The sequence below is a fragment of the Bos indicus x Bos taurus genome, chromosome 6 (genome assembly GCF_003369695.1).
Source record: "Bos indicus x Bos taurus breed Angus x Brahman F1 hybrid chromosome 6, Bos_hybrid_MaternalHap_v2.0, whole genome shotgun sequence".
In the NCBI taxonomy this organism is placed as follows: Eukaryota; Metazoa; Chordata; class Mammalia; order Artiodactyla; family Bovidae; genus Bos; species Bos indicus x Bos taurus.
In genome coordinates, this window is record NC_040081.1 from 45129439 (window position 1) to 45151365 (window position 21927).

General features: G+C 44.1%; 1 protein-coding gene across 1 annotated transcript in view; it reads left to right on the plus strand.

Annotated features, from left to right (window-relative positions):
- Nucleotides 1-6540, plus strand: part of ANAPC4 (anaphase promoting complex subunit 4) — a 33135-nt gene extending 26595 nt beyond the window's left edge. Inside the window, exons 21-28 of the mRNA XM_027544206.1 lie at nt 1919-2016; nt 2631-2692; nt 2772-2810; nt 2910-3011; nt 3948-4022; nt 4881-5054; nt 5721-5844; nt 6200-6540. Coding sequence (XP_027400007.1) covers nt 1919-2016; nt 2631-2692; nt 2772-2810; nt 2910-3011; nt 3948-4022; nt 4881-5054; nt 5721-5844; nt 6200-6427 — 902 coding nt within the window. The 3' untranslated portion in view covers nt 6428-6540. The remainder of the gene's footprint in view (nt 1-1918; nt 2017-2630; nt 2693-2771; nt 2811-2909; nt 3012-3947; nt 4023-4880; nt 5055-5720; nt 5845-6199) is intronic.
- The last annotated feature ends 15387 nt before the right edge of the window (nt 6541-21927 follow it).

The following is a 21927-nucleotide window of genomic DNA, read 5'->3' on the forward strand; positions in this document are numbered from 1 at the left end:
CTTCCGTTATGACACTAACTCTGCAGAGTTAGCTCAGACTCCAGGGTTCAGGGCTTAGTCCCACAAGACTGCCCCCACTTCAGAGTTCTGTCACCAGGACTGGGTTCCCAGGTTACCCACATTTCTGTTCCACTTCACTACAAATTTGAGGGTTCCCATAATTCAAATTTAATACTTTGCTAAAATGGCTCACAAAACTAAGAAACACTTGACTTACATTTACCAGTTTATTATAAAGAATGCAATTCTGGAATAGCCAAGTAGAGTTGCACATGGGGTGAGGGATGGAGTGGGGGATGTGGAGTTTCCATCCCCTCTCCAGAGGCACACCCTTCCCAGCCCCTTAATGCAGGCATCAACCCAGAGGCCCTAGCTCTGTCATCTAGGGGTTTTGTGGAGTTTTCATTATGTAGGTGTGGTTAACTTACTGGCCATTGGTGACACTTCATATTTTCCCTCCATTGTCCTTAGGATCCCACACTGTATTGAGTTGTGTCTTCTTAGTCTTCTCCAATCTACGATAGCTCCTCAAATCTTTCCTTATCTTTTTATGACCTGATTTGATGAGTACTAGTCAGGTTTTTCTTGGGGGCGGGGGGTGCACAGCGCTTCCCTGGTAGCTTATATGGTAAAGAATCTGCCTGCAATGTAAGAGACTTGGGTTCAATCCCAGGGTCAGGAAGATCCCCTGGAGAAGGGAATGGCAACCCACTCCAGTATTCTCGCCTGGAGAATCTCATGGGCAGAGGAGCCTCTTGGGCTATAGTCCATGCAGTTGCAACTAAGCAACTAACACACACAGTCATTTGCTTTGTAGAATGTCTCTCAGTTTGGGTTGTTGATGTTTTCTCATTGTTAGAGGGACTCAATGCTGACTTCTCTTTTCTACCTGGTTGGGGTATGGGGCTGAAAGTTCCAAGCTTCTAATCGGGGCTTGGTCTTTATGGTGACCAACCTGCATCCTGAAGCTATCTAGGGGCTCTTTAAAACAGAGGATGCTCCTATCATTGTTATCACTCAGGAAATTCCAAAGGTTTTAAAGAGTTCTGTCCCAGGAGCTGGCAACAGAGGCCAAGTATCTTTCTGTGATACCACAGCATCTGTCACCTGTTGGGAGCTTAAAATGTTAACATGATTAAAAACTCCTTTATCCAGCATAGCTGGGGCAGGAGGTGCTATGAGGGAGGGCCAGTAGAACACAGTGGAAGAGGGTGGGCTTGGGAGTGGGACCCGGGCTTGATTCAGAGGTCTCACTTCTTGGTCATTCTCACACTGGGTGATTGCCTAAACCTCCTAGGGTTCATTTTTTTAAAGAAAATTAGTAAAAAGTATGATACTTATTTTATACAGTTTTTATAAACAATAGAATTAACAGATATAAAAAGAATCTAACATACTTGGTGTCAGTAGTTGACAAATTATATATTACTTTCTACTGATAAAAGTACCCTTTTCAGAAATGAAGAGCTTATTTTCATAGCACCAATTTCTTATCTCCTCTTTTTGTTTTCACCATCATACTCTTCCAAAGTGATACTGGGTTGATATTGTTACACCGTTGTGGCAAAGAAGAGGGAAGAGTGAACTTATTGTATGTCTTCTGGTTTTCAAGTCATCCTTTTCTTCTTATAGCCTTTTCTTCTTATTTTTTGGTGGAAAAATAAAAGAATAGTAAACTGCCCAGACTCAGCTTGTAGTAAGTGTGGTGGTTTTCAGTGGGCTGGCCGCCAAGGATGTTGCAGAGCAGGAGGCCTTGGTCGTTTTTAGTGAGTTTGTGTGAAGGTACAGGAGAGTGGCCAGGGAGAATTCCACCATCAGATACGCTGTGAGGGCTGGCTCTAACAGTAGGTTAGTTTTGCCTAACTATCTGGTTTGTTATAGCTTTTTGTTTTTTGTTTTTGTTTTTGTTTGAAACCAGAAAGTCCTTTGCTGTTTCCTTATTATCCTCGAAAATCATTGCATTTTGTGAAAAGGCGGATGGAGAACGTTATTGATCAGTGCTTGCAAAAGCCAGCAGTAAGTTTGAAAGAAATGCATATTTTTGTATAGGAGCAAGAATATCTACAATATGTGGCTCGTTTATGTAAATTATTATTTACATAATTCTTAATTATCATATTTTTATATCTTTATTAATCATAATTATTAAGATGAACCATATGAAAATGCTGATACTCAACTGTTTTTGACTAACAGAAGTGGCAGTTTCATATGATTCACCCTAATAGTTCCTCTTACTGTTGGTTTCTTACATAAATTAAAAAATAAATACATGGTTATTGAATATGTTGGCATCTTTAGTATTTTATTGATCCCCAGAACAAACTTATTATAAATGATCTTAGTTACAGAGCTGATCTGTCTGTTAACTGCTGAAGGATGGATGATTGATGCTGTGAAACTTAAAAGAGATGGTTTTTCACCTGCCATCACTTATCTCCAAGGTCCTTTGGCACTCAGAGTTTTCTCTCTTCTTTACTGTCGTGACTGTCATTAAAATTTCTTGCATGAAGGTTTGGTGACATAGATGAATTTTCACTAGACTTAAACGGTGATGATCAGTCACTTTCTGTGGAGTATTTATTTCTGTGTATGTACATGCTTTAATTATATTTTTAAATCTTATTTAGGATGTAATTGGAAAATCAATGAATCAAGCAGTATGTATTCCATTATATAAAGATAGTAGAAGGTAATTCTGTTTACTTTTTGGGTGGTATAATTCAACAGCCGATTAAAATTTTTCTTACCTTTCTTTTCTTTTGTTTTAGTGAGGACTCCACACGTAGACTATTCAAATTCCCTTTTCTGTAAGTGTGTGTTTCTTCCCTGTCTTCTGTGAACAATGCAGTTTTGTTGTATAAATTGATAGCTAAATGTCATGTTTTGACATTAACTTTTTTCCTTAGGTGGAATAATAAAACCTCAAATCTACATTATCTTCTTTTTACTATTTTAGAAGATTCACTTTACAAAATGTGCATCTTAAGAAGACATACTGATATTTCCCAGTGAGTATTAATCTGAAGCTTGAATCAAGGAGATAAGATTCTAATGTTTTTAATAATAAAACATACTGCTTCCCTCCCCTCCATTTCAGCTTTTAGTTAAGCTCCTTTGACTTTAGACTTGCTAACTTAACTCTTCTAAGTCTTAGTTTTCACATTATTAAGGTGGTAATGCCAAATTAGGAAGCTGTGTAATCCCTTTTAATTTTAGATTATTTAATTTTGTACTGGTATATAGCTATTACATATAGGATTTCTTTAGGCTTAGGGAAAGTATAACAGCAAAACAGTTGGTATTATATCTCGTGAACTTGTGGAACTTCAGAATTGTATTTGGGCTTCCCTGTAGAAAGGATTTTTCCCTCAGGTTTAGTGTTCAGTTCAGTCTCTCAGTCGTGTCCAACACTTTGTGACCCCATGGCCTGCAGCACGCCAGCTTGCCTTTCATTTGAGAATGCAAATAAAAGTTTTGAAAGATAAATCATATTCAGAATGTCACTAGGATCTTAAATGGTTTTAAATCTAAACCAAAGGAAACTTTTTGAAACCAAGATGTAGCCCAAGAGAAATAATTTGGGTCTGTGGCCATACCACCCTAAACGCACCCAATCTCATCTGATCTCAGAAGCTAAGCAGGGTCGGGCCTGGTTAGTACTTGGATAGGAGAAATAACTTGGTTGTCCAAACATCCTCATTTTGTAAGGTATCTTGCTGCTTTGGTGACTGTGAGATTTTAAACCAAATTGTAATTTTGATGTTAAGTTTGTCAGGGATTTGCATTAGTTATCAGTATTCTAGAGTGAGTGTTATAGTATTTTGGTCTGGGGTTTGGTGATTATGTAAATGTAATGACAGTCATTTTTTTTTCAAGCATATATAGATTATTGCCTATCCAAGTTGTTCTACAAAGTCTCTCCCCACCCCTCTTCTTTCTTCAAGATCTGTAAGTAATGGACTAATTGCTGTTAAATTTGGGAGCTTCACGTATGCCACAACTGAAAAAGTGAGAAGAAGGTAAATCTTGAACCTTGTCTGGATGAGCTGTTTATATAGTAAATACAAATATAGGAATATGGTTAGAATCAGTTACAGTGATGATATTCTTAGGCCTTTGTCACATGCAACATAGGGTGGCTGGGTTGGTTATGTGTTTTATACTCAGAGGGTGATTTGACATACAGTTGAAAAGAACCTTACTGGCCTACAGGAATTTCGTAGTATGGTTTCCTACAGTTAATACTTCTGAAGTCTCTGTCCCCTAAGAAAGTAATGGGATTGCAGGGGGCAGATGGCTAAAGGTCTTCTTGTGACCAACAGGGATGTGGGGTGGTGGTGTCCTTCTTACTGCTCTGGGGCTTTCTTAGGTTAAGTGTAACAATACCGATATCATCTGGAGGCTTTGCAAGAGAAGGAGCTGACACTAATCCTAAACTTACCTTTTTCTTACTGTTTTCCATACATAAAGGAAGTACTTTGAAGTTGTATCTTTTCATATGTAAATCTTATTTTTACTTTTCATTCTAGTTAACTTTGATTACTCAATATGTTTATATGGTGTCATTCATAGAATTTCCAGAGGCTTAAGTCCTGACCATTGATGTCAAGAATTTTCTGGCACTGTGAACCAACCTCACAGATTTTTCTTTTTCCATGATTACCTGTTTTCAGGGCCTAGTTATATTTGTGAATAATCAGTACCATAGGTAATTGTGACTTTAGCGTAAACTAATGATATATTTTAAATGTTACTGCATAGAATGTCAACTTGACATTTTCATTGTCAGTTTTTGGTTTGGTACCAGTATAATGCTATATATATAGTGTTTTCTCGGTCATGATAACTTTGATATAACGGAACTTACTTAATTCTAGCACCTACAGTTGTTTAGATGCCCAGTTTTATGATGATGAAACAGTCACGGTAGTCCTTAAAGACACTGTAGGACGGGAAGGAAGAGATAGACTCTTGGTGCAGCTGCCACTGTCTTCAGTGTACAACAGTGAAGACTCTGCAGAATATCAATTCACTGGGACTTACTCTATAAGGTAACTCATATTAGTAAGGTTGTCTTTCTGATAGAACAGTTAAATGTTCTTTTTTTAAAATATATATTATACATTATAGTTCTTTAGGTATGATAAAGTCAACTGAGCAGAAGTACTTCTATTTTCTTAATTGAAAAAATACTGGCTTCAACAGCTCTCTTGTCCTTTTGCTTTGTTAGTAAATCAAGGATTTTTGCTGGAACAAGGTGGGGGATTATTTTGTGTGGAGAACAGCACTTCTGTTTTCAAGGATGACATTAGCCCTAGTTTGTAGTAGAATTATTTTATATTTGTCTTTAGTATTTTCCTTTCAGAATTAGGACCTTAATAGCCACAGAAGGGGTTCAAGGTCACTTCCAAGAGCTACCTTTAGATTGAGATTTAAGTAAGCAGATCTCTAATTTATTAATAAAATGAGTTCGTTTGCTTACCTTAAAAGTGAATCAAAAACCTTATTTTCTAAGGTTTCTGCTTTAATAAGATAATTTGGTCCATTTGGAAGTGCAGTGTTTTCATAGAATATAGTATCACAGCTTTTTTATACAATAGCTGGGAGAATTATGTTGGAAATGGGAATGTTGGTAGGAATCAAACCCTGATGCCATCCCTAGTAAACGAGGAGAAGAGCCTCGTTTCACTCCTAGGTCGGCTTTCTTCCCTCTCTAGGCTAGATGAGCAGCGTCATGCCATTCCCACCCGCACCATGCACTTTGAGAAGCACTGGAGACTACTGGAAAGTATGAAAGCACAGTATGTTGCTGGGAATGGTTTTCGAAAGGTGTCCTGTGTGGTAAGTGTTTACAAACTGTTACTAAGAGTAACATCAGTGGCAGGATCTGTAAGGGCCTCTCAGTGCAAACATTCTGTGATGTAAAGCTTTTATTGATTATGAACATGTAGTGGTCTTAGCTATTTAGGTCTCTTGTTCTAAGAAAGCTTACTAAGTAATTATTAACTGTTTTAGATTTTATTAATCTTGAAATTGTCACTGTATATGTGGAGTACAGAATGAAACCTGAGTTGAGTGATTTTGTTGTAAGTTGATGGGAAAATAATTTTCCTATGAAACTACTCTTCAGATTTCTGATTTTTAATATATAATATATTAAGCCATTTAAATTTTCTTTATTTGGCCTTTTCTTTAGTTAAGCTCAAATCTCCGTCATGTGAGAGTATTTGAAATGGACATAGATGATGAATGGGAGCTTGATGAGTCTTCGGATGAAGAGGAGGAGGCTGGTAACAAGCCTGTAAAAATAAAGGAAGAGGTGTTGTCTGAGTCGGAAGCAGAGACCCAGCAAGCTGGTGCTGCTGCTTCAGCTCCAGAGATGGTTATTAAAGTAGAAAAAGTAGACCCCGAGCTAGACTCATGATCTGGCTTGCCTTTATTTTATATGTTCTCATGTCAGGAAGGACATAGATGATGATCGAAGATGTGTTGGACCGCTTAATTTTCTTTACAAAATAAACAGTAAATTTTCCTTGAGTTTTTTATTCTGCTCCTTCTCTTAATGGTATAACCACTGTGAGAGGCTTTCTCCTTTTACCGAGATTTCTTTTTAATACTGGGTGCAGCTGCTGCTAAGTCACTTCAGTCGTATCCGACTCTGTGCGATCCCATAGACGGCAGCCCACTAGGCTCCCCCGTCCCTGGGATTCTCCAGGCAAGAACACTGGAGTGGGCTGCCATTTCCTTCTCCAATGCATGAAAGTGAAAAAATAAAGTGAAGTCGCTCAGTCGTATCCGACTCTTAGCGACCCCATGGACTGCAGCCTACCAGGCTCCTCCGTCCATGGGATTTTCCAGGCAAGAGTACTGGAGTGGGGTGCCAACTAGTGTTAAAGAAAATATAAATTGAATGTGAAGAAGTTTAGTCTTTTCTGTCAAAAGGTAGTATCAGGAATCATCCCTGTATCAGGAAGAGTTACCTTTAGTCATTCATCACTGGAAGTTTTGATGCATTTAGTACTTTTAAAGTGCAGACAACATTTATTTGTATTTTTCTGTCTTCCCTTTCTAGTTCATTTTAGAGCTACAGAATGTTTTCAAAATTACATTTGTTTTAATTAATTTATTTTTAATTGAAGGATAATTGCTTTACAGAATTTTGCTATTTTCTGTCAAATCTCAACATGAATCAGCCATAGGTATACATACATCCCCTCCCTTTTGAACCTCCCTCCCATCTCCCTTCCCATCCCACCCCTCTAGGTTGATACAGAGCCCCTGTTTGAGTTTCCTGAGCCATATAGCAAATTCCCCTTGGCTATCTATTTTACATATGGTAATGTAAGTTTCCATGTTACCCTTTCCATACATCTCACCCTCTCCTCCCCTCTCCCCATGTCAATAAGTCTGTTCTCTATGTCTGTTTCTCCATTGTTGCCCTGTAAATAAATTCTGCAGTACCATTTTTCTAGGTTCCATATATATGTGTCAGAATATGATATTTATCTTTCTCTTTCTGACTTACTTCACTCTGTATGATAGGATCTAGGTTCATCCACTGCCAGGGTCCAGCCCCCGTGGATCCAGGGAATTCAAAGCAGAGACGGCATCGGCGAGGATCAGGAAACAACTGCTTAATTAAACATTAATTAAGGATATAAAGAGTGGTTAAATAAGGATAGCTCAGTGAGGAAATTCAGTGGAGAAAAGAGGCTGAATAACTTGGTTTATGTGGAAAGCTAATAAAATTCCAAAATAAGGAATTTGCATCACCTATGTAGGCCGCAGGCATCCTCCTGTTCTCCCAAAGGAGAGGAGACACTAAGGCCTCCCCGGTCAGATTTTAGAAGCCCAGGCAAAATTAGTAGGCTTGATGAGCCTTCCCGCCCCAGATGGGAATTCAGCTGGAAGGTGAGAGAAAGAACGACATGGGGAGACCAAGTTTCCGTGAACAAGGCCCGCACTTTATTTTCCAAAGTAGTTTTTGTACCTTAAGTTGTGCATAGAGGATAATGGGCAAAGGGGCAGAGTCATGCAGGGACAGCAGTCCTTGATCCTAATCGAAGCCAGGCTTTCAAACTTATCATATGCAAAAGTTTAGGTGATTTACATCATCTTCTGGCCAGGAGGCCTGTTAACATTTTAAGATCCTTTCTTCAGAAAACTTATTTTTCTCTAAAGGTGATTATTCTAAAGTCAGGTGCCACCCTCCAAAAGCATTAGATAAAGTTGCATTCCTATAGGGCAAAGGTGTGGTGGGCTATGACAAGGAAAGAATTAACTCAAGGGTCCAAGGTTACAAACATAATCAATACACTGCCAGGGACACAGTAGGTAAGGGATATGGAAACTTAGCAAACATTGGCCCAACAAGTGAAAAACCCTTCACCAATACAATTTCTAATCAATCTTTTAACTGCTCAAAGGAATCTGTATTTAGACAGTTTAGAACACCTCATGCCTCTCACGGTTGGGAGGCTATGAACAATCACATGTGGCCGGAAGAACCTATTCAGGCAGGCTAGAGGACTTCCAAAGGAGTTTGTAGGTTGAAACACTCTTGTCACGCCCAGGAACTTTATTAACTGGAGCTGTAAGTTAACTCTTTTTTCAGAGAAAGGTGGTGGGGGACAGCCCCCCGTAAAGTCAGAGGTGTAGGTGAGAGCACAAAGCAGAAAGTAGGCAGACTCTGGTTTTGGGGGTAGATGCTCGAGAATTTCCAGGGTGACTCCTGAGGCTCGATCCCGCCTTTGCATATGCCAAGCCTCCTTCCTCATGACCTTTGCCACGGGCGGAGTTCCTCACGCTGGCTCCCGGCAATCCACCTCATTAGAACTGACTCAAATGTGTTCCTTTTTATGGCTGAGTAATATTCCATTGTAATATACCACAACTTTTTTATCCAGTCATCTGTGGATGACATCTAGGTTGCTTCCATGTTCTAGCTATTGTAAATAGTGCTGCGTGAACAATGGGATACATGTGTCTTTTCAGTTTTGGTTTTGGATAGAGATGGTGTATTTGGAAAGGTGATTTTTAGTATAAAAATGGTGACACAGTGTTTCAGAGGAGTGTTGGTAGCAGAGGCCCTATTGGAGTAGATATGAAATAGATGTGAAGTGAGGAAGTGGACACCACAGAAGTAGGCAAGTCTTGAAGAATTTTGCTGCAAGAGAGGAGAGAAAAGAGGCTGGAGACAAGACTTCGGAGGCTTTTTTTAAAAAGATGGATGCTCTGAAGGCATATTTATATTACCAGAGGAGTGATCCTCAAGAGAGACATTGACCATTAAGTGAAACCTTCGAGAAGGCAAAGGGCCAAGACCCAACAGCCAGAGGAATGGTCAGCCTCGGGTTGGAGCATGGTGTTCCTTCTACATTCACAGGAGTGTGTGGGGACAGATGCTTGTGGCTGATGGAACTGTGGGTACGACAGTTTTCCTCAAGAGATATTGTCTCAGCAGAGAGAGATGACGAGAGGAAATCCTTGACCTCAGAGGGAAAGTGAATTCACTGAAGAAGTGTTAGCATTGAAGGTCCACTGGAGATTTGTAGCATAAATTAATAACGAACCCAATTAATGGAATCATTTTCTCCTGCTGCTCAGATGTTGGGTGAATTAAGTGGATCTTTGGCTTTAATCTGGGTTATGGTTTTGTCAAACCACTGCAACAAGAAAGGGATGAGCAGCTTGGAGAAAGTAATAACACCGTGACAGGGTCAGTGGGTTAGAAGGTGGAGGACTGTGGGGTTTTAGATTCAGAGGGATGGAGAGACGGGTGTGGTTTGCAGTGAATGGTACAGAGGACAGGAACTGGGGCCATGGTGGCTGCTGTTAGGGATGGAGAAAATCACTGGGGCTCAGTAGGTCAAGAATTGAATGCTTGGTGCTTTTGGATGACTTATCCATGTGGCTATTCATGTAACAAAAATGACAGCAAGCAGGATGGAGAAAGTTACCCTGAGTAGGGTGCTGGGATCACCATTGCAGGAGGAGGAGGAGCTGACAGCTCTTTGAAAAGCTGCCTGTGCTCAGGGCTTTCAGAGGCCCAGGGGAGGATCTGTGACTTAGGTCACTTAGGAAGTTGGGAGGAAGCGGGGAATTGGACCCAGGCAAGGCCGGGCTCCCAAGCCCCACACTGACCTCTGGAGAGATTGAAGCAGAGCCCAGGGTTATAGAGGACCCAGTGCAGAATAAAATTATGAAGCCAGCTTGTGAGCACAGCAGTGTCTTCCAGTCCTGTATCAGCTGTAGGTTGGCACTGCCTCCATCTGGGAGATTTGACTAAAGGCCATGATGAGGAGCGGGGGGTGGGGGGAGGTCCTTAAAGCTGACTTTGCAGCTCTCCTCGCTGGTTCTGGGAAATAGGTGTTTGTTTCCCTGGGGGGAACAAACTTAGCACAGTGCTGGTCACAGAGAGAATCCTGTGGGGTGAGGATGCGGCCCAATCTGATGGCCTGGGAGAGTGGACCAGAGTGAGCCCTGCTCAGAGGCCCAGGGCAGGACCAGGGATGGGCAGGCACTGAAGCACCCGTCTTTCCCCTGGTGTGGGGTGCATTTCAGGGCCTCTCTGGTGCTGGGTGCTGTCCTGGGTCATCTGAAGCATGACTGGGAGGGGAGCTACCCTGTTTAGGGCTCCGGCTGTTTGAAAAACCAGGCAGTTCCCAGGCCCCCAGGAGATGGCACTAGGCTGCTTAGCAGACCCAGGAGGGCCTAGCCCCAGCTGGCCCATGGACCTTTGCATCTACCAAAGTGTACACAAAAATCCCAAGTGCTCAGGGCCAGATGTTCTGGGGCCAGGCCGGGCCAGACCCGAGGCTGGTTGTAATCAGAGGGTCTCTACCTGCACCTGCTGCCGCCCATCCCCCTCCTCCTGGTCTGCGTGCCTTTGGTTTTTCAAGGTTCTCCTGTGCAGAAGCCTGTCATGGAAGAGAAATAGTGTGGGAGAGGCTTTGTATACATTATCTCATATGGTTCTCTGAACACCTCTGCAACAAAGGAATTGCTCTCTTTAGTTCACAGAAAAGAAAAATGTTCAGAGAGGCTCCATGTATCCCAGTTACACAGCTAGTCAGTGTAACAGCCAGGATGCAAAACCCCAGGTAGCAATAATTGCTGCAGCTGAGAACTTAGTAAGAGCCAGGTGCCATTCCAAGCACACTGCACAAATAACTCATTCAAGCCTCAGCCCAGTCCTATAAGGAAAGTGCTGTTATTAGCATCGCCTCCATTTCACAGATGGAGCAGCTGAGGCACAGGAAGTGTTTGCTTGTTCATAGGAATCACACAGGCTGCAGGGGCAGGATGGGGATGCCTGGTGCAGCCCCCTTGCCGCCAACCGCTACACGTGCTGCCTTTCTGGGGTCTGTGTTCCACAGCCCCACTCTCCCTCCCGTGTCTTGGCTGCCTTGCCCCTAACCACGCTCTGGCCCACAGTCTTCCTGCAGTGGCACAGCCGCTGTGATGTCTGTATGGCACGACTGACAGTGATGCCAGGGCTTCATTCTCAGAGCTCCGTCCTTCATAATCACCATCAGCTCTGTGAGGAAACAGGCTGTGAGGGGAAGCAGTGCTGCCTTTCCTGCTGATTTGGGAATATGTGGGGGAACCCCAAATCCTGCCCCCCAAGGTCAGTGTAGTTTCCTCCAAGACAGCACTGCCCATGCCTGTGACCACGGCCTCTCACTTTGCCTACTCAGCAGGCTCATGTGTGTGTGTGTTCAGGATTCGCAGAGACAGAGCCGTGCTCTCCCCAGAAAGGTGACAGTGGGGAAGCTACCCACTGTATTTGTGCTGTGGATGTCCTCTGTCTCATTACCAACGTGTCAAGATATTTTGCATTTTGTTGGTCTACAGACTTCCACTGGGTAAAGGCTTCCATGGAAGATGGGAAGCAGGTAAGAAGCAGAGATGATCTGAATAAATACATGGCCCAGGCAGGGGGTGAATCTGCAGTTTGCAGCAGAGAAACCATTCAAAACACGAGATGCTTGGTGGTGAACACTGAGAGGGACTGTGTCACTCTATGGAATACAGACGAGAAAACACACTTGGCCCGTTAGTTGTGGGCTAGGATCGATGATAATGCAGTGTCGAGAAAGTAAGTTCCGTCTTATGTTTTCCCACAAAATAGCTCAGAGCATGATGTGTCAATTATCCCATTTACTCATCCAACATGTAAAAGGGACTTGAGGTGACAGTCTTGGGATGGAACAGGAACTGTAATAATGTAGTTTCCGTTCCATAGAAACAGAAGTTGGAGGAAAAGATTTGCAAATTGGCTCAGCAACTCGGTGAAAATGTGAGCCTTAGAACTCTCAAATGTCTAACCCAGTACTTTTCACTGCCCTTAGTTCCAAAATTCGTGTAAGCGTCTGTTTATGTTTAAATGCAAGACTAATTTACAGCTAGTTTGCTCTGGGCTGCACACTAGGTGTGTGACACATGCCACGTGGTCCAGCACACTTCTGGAAGCCGGAGGGACGGATGATGGGCTGCTGCCAGAATGTGGTGAAGATGATAGTTCACAAAATCACTGGTAACGGCAATGAAGACATGTTTTATGGGTTGAAGCAGAACCGAGTGGTGTGGCTCTAAGGGGAGAAGGGTGCAAAATGTGCCCACCTAGTTTGGAAGAATAAAGACTTGCTACCCCTCTGTTGGTCCCAGAGTCCAGTTCAAATGCTTTTCCAAAGCCTCCTTTCACTCCTCCAGCCCTCACCATCCCAGTCCCAGGCTAGCTGTCATCTCTGCCTCGAATCCTCACCATACCCGTTGTGTTTCCTGAGCACTAAGCCCGGGAGAGGACCTGGACTAATCAACCCCATACTGTGGGTATGAACTTGTCCAGCTGCCCCCACCCCAGAAACAGGGAGCATTGTTAGTTCCCTTTGTACCAAGGAGGACGGAGAAGCCCAGAGAGGTTAGATGATTTGCCTAAGGTCACACAGCTGGTGAGGGAGGGGTCAGCCGAGTTTCCTGACACAGTACATCTCTGACATCAACCACTTCCTCCCTTGCTTGTGAACAACAAACGTTCCACTTCTGGCAGGCGAACTCCTCCAGGGCAGGGACCCCTGCTGCCTGGTGGTAAATCCTCACTAAAGATCTGTGCCCTATTGGAAGCTCTGCTCTTGAAATTGATGTTATTCCAGCACTTTGAGTCCTATATTGGAAGCCACAGCGCCCCCTTGTGCCTGAGAAGTCTTAACTTTAGCGCCAAGCTGGCCAGCATGGAAGGTTCCCAGGGCTCTGGGCCAGGGCAGCAGAGCTGAGCCACCCAAGGTAGGAGGGGCTGCTCCCCACAGCTGCCACATGCGGATTGCTGAGCCTGACCTGTGGAAATGCCTCAGTCCAAGAAGCTCGGGCACCACATGGCCTTTCTGACTGATGCTGGGTCGCCGGGCAGCACTCTGCCAGGCCCAGTGGCCTAGGAAGAACATTCTAAAGAGGAAGATGTGTGGGAGGGTCCCCATCAGGAGATGGGGTTCCAAAGGTCGAAGTGGCCTGCAAGTTGGAGGATGGCTGAAAGGCCCTGCAGAGGGCAGCAGTTTGCTTGTCTCTGCTGTTCCTGCTGGGCTGGTTTCCTGACGTGGGTACAACACAGGCCTCGTGCTCTGAAGGGCTCAGGCCCAGTTTAATGCTCTGTGGAACTAATCACATGAGAACAAGCAAAGGCTGTTTACTCTGAGCTTTCCTGAGAAGGGAGGCAGTCTTGCCGTTGGGTAGAGACTGGAGAGCAGGCTGCAGGGCTGGGAATGCTTCAGAGGGAAGAAGAAGGAAGGCTGCAAGCCTGACGCTGACTAGAGGCAGTGGGCCCCGGAAGGCTGAAGGAGGCCTAATAGAAGCAGGACAACCTATGTGGCTGTTAGGAGTGTGTATTTGGCCTTATCTGGTTGGTCCTGAGTTGGAAGCAGGAACAGAAAGTAGGAAAGCTGTCAATTACTTCAGTTCAGTTCAGTTGCTCAGTCATGTCTGATTCTTTGCGACCCCATGGACTGCAGCACACCAGGCCTCCCTGTCCATCACCAATTCCCGGAGTTTATTCAAATTCACGTCCGTTGAGTCGGTGATGCCATCCAACCATCTCATCCTATGTCGCCCCCGTCACCTGCCCTCAATCTTCACCAGCATCAGAATCTATTCCGGTGAGTCAGTTCTTTGCATCAGGTGACCAAAGTATAGGAGTTTCAGCTTCAGCATCAGTCCCTCCAGTGAACACTCAGGACTGATCTCCTTTAGGATGGACTGGTTGGACCTCCTTGCAGTCCAAGAGACTCTCAAGAGTCTTCTCCAACACCACAGTTCAAAAGCATCAATTCTTCGGTGCTCAGCTTTCTTTATAGTCCCATTCTCACATCCATACATGACCACTGGAAAAACCATAGCCTTGACTAGATGGACCTTTGTTGGCAAAGTAATGTCTCTGCTTTTTAATATGTTGTCTAGGTTGGTCATAGCTTTTCTTCCAAGGAGCAAGCATCTTTTAATTTCATGGCTGCAGTCACCATCTGCAGTGATTTTGGAGCCCAAAAAATAAAGTCTGCCACTGTTCCCCCTGTTTCCCCATCTATTTGCCATGAAGTGATGGTTACTGATCATTGGCTATTGAAGCCGATTGTTGCAAGAAGATTCTTTGGCTTCCTGGATTGCCACTGTTGAGGTGGCCGTCTCCCTTCCTGCATAAATGGCTTATAGAAAGCAGATAGTTTCCTGGGCAGATATCCTTGATGAGTCGGTTTTCTGGGCAGGCTGCTGTAGGCTGCAGGTCAGAGTTCCATTTCATGCATGGTCTGGCCGTTGACTGTATATTCAGTTTCTCTCTGCTGTCACCGTCTTGAAATTCTTGACAAGAGGCCCTGTATTTTCATTCCATACTGCGACCTGTAAATGATGTAGCCATTCCTGTGTTCTTTGGACTTGTGACCAAGGAAGCTTTCATGATCTAGTTGCAGTTTTCAAACTTTTACTTAGAATTCAAGTTTGTGCTGTTTGCAAGGACTGAAGGCCTCCTGGTGAAGCCCAGGCACAAACACCCTGGAGAATGTCTGCCTGTTGATGAGTCTGTTTCATGTCTGTTTCATTTTCAAGCCTGCAGAACTTCTGCTGTTTTTTTCTGTCTTGGTATGGCGGGGGTCTTCTGGGCAGTAAGGATAGTCAGTGAGCCTGGCCTGAAACAAACATCTAACTTGGGTCACAGCTCACTAATTTAGATCCTGTTCATTTTAAATAGAAAAGGTTTGATCAATATTTGATGAAAAGATTAGCTAAGCAAATGCACTGTGCAAAAAGTTTGCAGGAGGAGGGCAATATTTAATCTGTCTAGAGCAAAATTTTCAAGGACCTAATCAACACTGTGTTATGCAAAACCAATGAATTACCTTATAAGCATAAAATCTAATTTCAATGCATTCTTTGCTGTTCATGTATTTGGAGGAGGTCATTGAGAGGTCGTGACCACCAGTTGACCTGTGCGGGGACCTTAGCAATCAGAGGCTCCTACCCCATCCCCTGTCCTTGGAGTCTACATTCTTCCCACTGTTTCCACACTAGGAGCTGTCTCAAGAATGCAACCTTGAGATAATGTGCTGTTGAGACCATTTGAACCCATTTAAGGCCTCTACATAAATTTTAAGACCAATAGACAAGTGTGGAAATCTGGGGCCACCCCAGACAAGCCTCATTTGTTAGCTTCCTTTGCTTGTTGAACTTGCCACCTACCAATCTGGAGCAGCTTTCTCTTTCTTAGTCTCTCCTTGTCCCCTCTAACCTATTAGGGAGTTTCTGATTTCACCTGGGGGAAGATCCTGAGTTTATTATCATGAAAGTGGCTCTGAATCCTCCTGCCTCTGGACATAGCCTCACGAAAGCGTCCTGAAATACTGAAAAGCCTTCTGCAGGGATTTGCTAATTTAGGCTTATTGCAAAAAAAGCACATCTTTTTCGGGTCCCTGCACCCAAGTGCTGAGGCGTTTCTGTACCTCTGTTACCCAAACTGCTCCCCGTTTCAGGTTTCCCAGGGACACCAACCCCACATGGGTTTCCCTGCAGTACTTTGTCCTTCCCTTCCTTCCTCACTGTGAGTCTTTCTGCCGTTGTCTCTCCTTCCTGCACAAAGACTGCCTTCTCCAAGTGGTCCCTGCCTTCTGCCCCTCCCCTACCTGGTCCCACTGAAAAGCTTTGGAGGCAGACAGAGCAGCCTCCAGGCCACACTCTGCCACTTAGTCACAATGAGAACTTAACCAGGCTACTTAACTACTCAGAGCCTCATCTTCTTTATCTGTGAAATGGGGACACTGATCCTAGCCTTCCTGGGTCCTGGTGAGGGCCAAGGGGATAACGTTCATGGAAAGGGATGAACTAGCGCTAGCCCAGCCCACACTCAGTAAACTCAGCCTGTGGTGGTGAATTCCAGAGGGTAATGCCATTCACCTCATTACTTTGGTTACATTTGTCTTTCTGGTGAAGGAAAATTTCCTTATTTATGTGTCACCTCAGACATCAGCTCTGGTTTCAATGCCCCCAAACTCAAAGGATGAAGACTTTTCTCCACTGAGGGTACTCAAGAGAAGATGCCATGGAGGCTGGCAGCAGCTGCCAACGAGTCCTGGCTTAACCTTTTGGGAAGACAGTACTATGGGCTGGAGCACAAGAGTGGCCTCTCAGGTGGCCATTTGCAAGGGGGCGGGCTCGTTTGCACACACAGTTTTGAAGGATTGTTTTAGGAGGAGTCCCTTTGCTCTGCAATCACCCATCTAAAGGAGAGGGATGGGGAATGGCACTGATTCATAACCAGAGGCGTGGGCACCGCTGCCTCCCTCTCTCCCAGGTTCCTCCTGGCTCTACCTTCTGACACTTTGGGTTTGAAGACTGCTGTGTTTGGCTGGTACCTGCATGGGGCAATGCAATCGTTTGCAAATACTTGGTGCTTACCTTCGTTCTCAGTGGCTAGAGGCACACAGTAAGTGCTCACTAAAATGACTTACCTGGCCACATGCCCCACTGCCCTGGTTACTTGGTGACCTTCATTTACCCTCCAGGCCTTCAATATTTGCAGTCTTCATGAAAGTCTCTGGGAGGCCTGAGGAACACCTGAATTATGGATCAGAAAACAAGACTGAGATGTAGTTTTTTTCTGATTGAAAAAAACTCAAGATCTTTGTTCCAGGGTTTTTTCAAACGCGAGTACCAGGCTTCTTATAATTAAAGAGGGAGAGGTGGGACCATAGAAAACACAAAACAAGAAGAGGTGTTTGACCGGCCCAAGCAGCCCTGCAGCTGTGGCTGCTGGCATCCCGTACTCCCTCCCACCACCCCCAGCGTCTCTTAATTCCTGGTCTGTACCTTCCTCTTTCTCAGCCAAATCCCCGGATCATGTTTTCTAGAAGCTTCCTGAGGGTGGGTACACAGAAATAAACTTTCTAAAATGTCTTATCTCTGAAACTGTCTTTGCTGTGCTCTGACTTCCACTGACAGGTTGGTTGGGTGCACACTTCAAAGTTAGAGATGGTTCCCTCACAGTTTTGAAGGCGTTGCTACCTTATCCCTTAGCTCTCCTGTTGCCAGTGACTTGTCTGTCATGTGTGATGACCTGCTTGTTGGTCTCGTTTCTATTTTCTCTTCTGGGTGCCTTTTGTACCCTCCCTTTTCCCCTAGTATGCTGAGGTTTCATGATAAGGTGTTTAAGTGGGACGATTTTTATTCATTTATTGAGCTATTAATGGACTTTCATCTGGAAAGTCATGCCCATCATTTACAAATGATAATAAAATATGCAGTACTCTCTGCTGTCAATTCAACAGGGCTGATGGACTCTCAGAATGCTTTCATTGCCGTTGTTGTTTAACTCTTTACACCTTTCGTGGCAATTCGGGCATGATCTGACAAAACCGGAAAAAATGAAGCAATACCTGTTTACTGTTCCGTTCAGGAGAGGTGTTCACGTCACTGATGAGCAAGTGTACATCCCGTATCACTGTCAGTGGGTATTTTCATCTGTGTTAGAGAGTGAGACCAAAGTCAGGCCACAAAGCTGTTGGACCTCACAGATACAGATACGTAGGCATTAATAACCTCGAAAGATATATAATAGTGACGTGTTGTAAAAAGGTAATAAAATGTGGTAAAGTAATTAGGAAATAATAGACGAGTATTCATTACATTTGCTTTTAACACAATTTACTTAACTGTAAGTTTATATAACTGTGAATAGTGGCTTTGCTTAGCAAACAGCTTAAGAAATTCCTGAAAATTTTAAAAATGTTCTCTCAAGTCAGAATGAGACAGTTACAATTCACCACTAGAACTGAATATCCTTCAGTTTGGGGACTTTAAAAAAAATGTTTCTTAATTTTTTTCTGCTCTTCAGTTTCTCAGTTCGCTCTCTCTGGAGTTCTTGTGGACTGATTCTCTTATTTTTTTTATCTTTCTCTCATTATTTTTGAAAGTCTTATTGACTTTTGTGTTATTTTTTGAAAGATTTCTTTCCTCAACTTTGTCTTCCAATCTTCTAATTATTTTTTATTTTTTCTAGCTTATTTTAATTTTGAAGAGCTCTTTCCTATTCCTTGATTGCTATTATTATTTTTTTCCTCCACCTCCTCCTTCGTATAGAGCTGCAATATCTTGCCTAATGTCTCTGAAGATACATGTGAACATCAGGTACGTGTGTGTGTGTGTGTTTAGTTTTTATTTCCATGCAGTCTTTAGCTTGACTTTGGACACATAGAATTCAAGATGCCCTTGATATATACAAGTGTGATTGTTAGCTCTCTGGGAATGTTCAGAAGAATGGACTAAATTGTAACATAAATTCAGACATTGGCCTGGGTGTGATGATGTCATCTAAGGACAGAGCAGAGAGCGGTCTTGGTAGTGCTCAGCTTAACACCCTGTTTATTGCCTGGGCACCCTGATCTCCCTATTCTGTGGTGTTTTTCCCCACCTCTAAGGCACCCATCACCTTTGCCCATGATGATATATTGAATCCATGCCTGACTGCCCTCTCCACTGAGAACAAAGGCTTCTGCTGTTCTGTTCTCTGATGCATATGGTAGGTGTTCAGTAAACTTCCTGGCATATAGCAGGTACTCAAAATACAGTTATTGAATAATTGAACAAATAAATGGCTATTTTCCCAATTTCCCTAGGAATGCCTGAGCCTGTGTCATTTCCTTCTTACTTCTGTTGCCATTTGATTCTCAGTGAATCTTAAAGCTGATTAGGACAGAAGTGGAGGCCGTATGTGGACTGTGAGTTTCCACCTGACCTTGGGTGGGGATGATGGTCAAGGCCTCTTCCCCAGGCTGAGGGGCAGAAGGAAGAAGTGGCTCCTCTAATCCTGGTTCCTCTGCCCAGCGCCTTCAGCCTTACTCTGGTTTCTGGCCCGTCTAAGGTAGGTGGGGAGGAGGAGCCCAGAGAGGGGTTCAGAATTGGTTTGCATTTCTTGGTAGGAATGGGGGCAGGAGGATCAAGACTTAGGCACCAGATTGATTTTTTTTTTTTTTTCAATCTGAAGAAAGATGCTTTTCTGTCTCTCCCATCTTTAACTTCTGCTGCAGCCAGCACAGCAGGTAGGGATCAAAAATGATTGACCCACAGTTTGGGAATAGAAATTAGAGACAGAATTAAAGTTTTAAAGATGGGACCGGGGGACTCAAGACCTCTTGGATCAAGAACCCTGTTCCTCAGAGCCACATCACTTTTATTTAGTATCTTGGCAAACAGAAAGTATCTGTTGTGCTATCATAAAATCAGCCTCCTGTATCCCTGGTCATGTCTCCCATTTGATTGATTTCTTTGAACTATCTTTGCTAGTTTCTTGTAGAAGGGGTATCACCCAGCTGGAGGTCATAGACTCACATATGCTTTGGGAAAACATCCTAGTGTGTGCACAAGCAGTGTCCTGAACTTGCACTGACCCGGCTTTCCAAGGTCCATACTATGTTTTTCCTCAGCTTAGCAGGGCATGACGACCCCGACTAATCAACCTGATGTACTTTTGTTCAGATTGTACTATATTGCTGTATTTTTCTTTTGTTCTTTTCCCATAGTGATTTCCTCACGGCTTAGCCAGAGCAACAGCCAACTGATTATTAACCCCTGCAAACTTCTCTGCCTCTGGCTAGATTTTCAAACTCAACCCAGTCTAACAAGGACACTATAAGAAGAGCTGAAAGGAAAATTTCTAGGGGCTTGCTAGGTAGGTGGTCCAGTGGTTAAGACTCCATACTTCCAGTGCAAGGGGTATGGGTTCAATCCCTGGTTGGAGAACTAAGATCTCACATGCCACATGGCAAGGGCAAAAATATATAATATAATATATGTGAAGTGTGTGTTAGTCGCTCAGTCGTGTCCGACTCTTTGTGTCCCCATGGACTGTAGCCCACCAGGTTCTTCTGTTCATTCTTGCCTGTCCATTCTCCAGGCAAGAATACTAGAGTGGGTAGCCTTTCCCTTTTCTAGAGGATCTTCCCTACCCAGGGATCTAACCCATGTCTCCTACATTGCAGGTGGATTCTTTACCTCTGAACCACCAGGGAAGACCATATAATCTATATTATTATATAATAAATATAAAGAACGCTTCCATTTTGGTGCTTTGCTGGTAAAGCTGGGCTTTCCTGTCGCCTTTTCTCCCCTGATCTGGACTCTGCATCACCTTTCTCCTGTGCATTGCCAGCTGCTCTGGAGCGGCTGTTGGCTCCTTTGCTAAGGAGGAAGTTCGCACCCCGAGCGCTCGGCCCCCTTGGTGACAGCTCCTTCAGGCTGAGCCATGCCAAGATGGGAACATGGGTGACCTCATTTCCAACTGGCTTCTCCACCACCTGTCTTCACAGAGCTGTCATTTTCAGAAGCTATAACTCTGTGACCCTTATGCTCTTAGTGGAAATTCTAAAGGCTGTGAAAACCAAAAATTGTTTGCTATTTATTTTTGTAACTAGCTTGGCATCAAAATATGACCTGAATTTGGTGGCAAAACCTCACCTGAATGGAGGCTATTAATAGCTCCACTGAGTGTGAAGATTTATATATTTTGGTGCAGAAATATTACTATGTCTGATTTTGTCATGCTATGTTCATATGTTTAATTGTGTGCTGTCCTGGATCCCCTGGGTGTATCTCAGATTGTGCCATACCAAACTGCATGAGCATTCTTAAATTAGAGTTTCCTGGATTTCGACTCACAGCTGATCCAGGATTTGGATATGGGCCGTGGATCTGTGTGTGTCCTATGATAGGGAGAAGGGGAGCAATGCCTCTCAGAGTCAGACAGCCTGGCTTCAGCCAGCACATACTGGCTGTGGGGTCGTGGCAAGCCTCGTATCCTCCTGGACCCTCTTCTCTTCCTCTGTAACATGGCGGCCATGACAGTGCTCTCACGGCACTGGGGCAAGGTCTGCCCTGGTTGCCTCACCACCTGCATCTCCCATCACATCCTTGCTGGTCCCTTTTCTTGGATTCATTCTCCCCGAGATGTCTCCACCTGGCTCCCACCCTGTGTTCTCTTAAGTCGCCTCCCCCATGAAGGCTTCCTGACCCTGAAAATGAGGCATGGTCTTTCCCTACTTCCATGCACTGCCTCTTTCTCCCACTTTGCTTCTGCACCTAGCACGTGTCTCCACCTGCAGTGATATTGTGTGACTATTAGTTTACTTGTAAATCGCCTGTCTCCCCCACTGGGAGGTAGGCTCATTCAGGCATGACTCTGGCCTGTTTCATGGCCATCTGCCCGGCAGGTCCAGCAGCCCTGCTGATGCTCAGTGAGGAGCAGAGAGGTGCCCAGAGAGAAAACAGAGGTGCCCAGAGAGAAGGGGAGTGGCTCCCTTGGATACATGCCCTCAGGGAGCAGGGTGATGATGGGTACAAGACCACGGGGGGCTCACCACGCCCCTGCACTCTGGGGTGCTGCCGGTTCATCCCTGG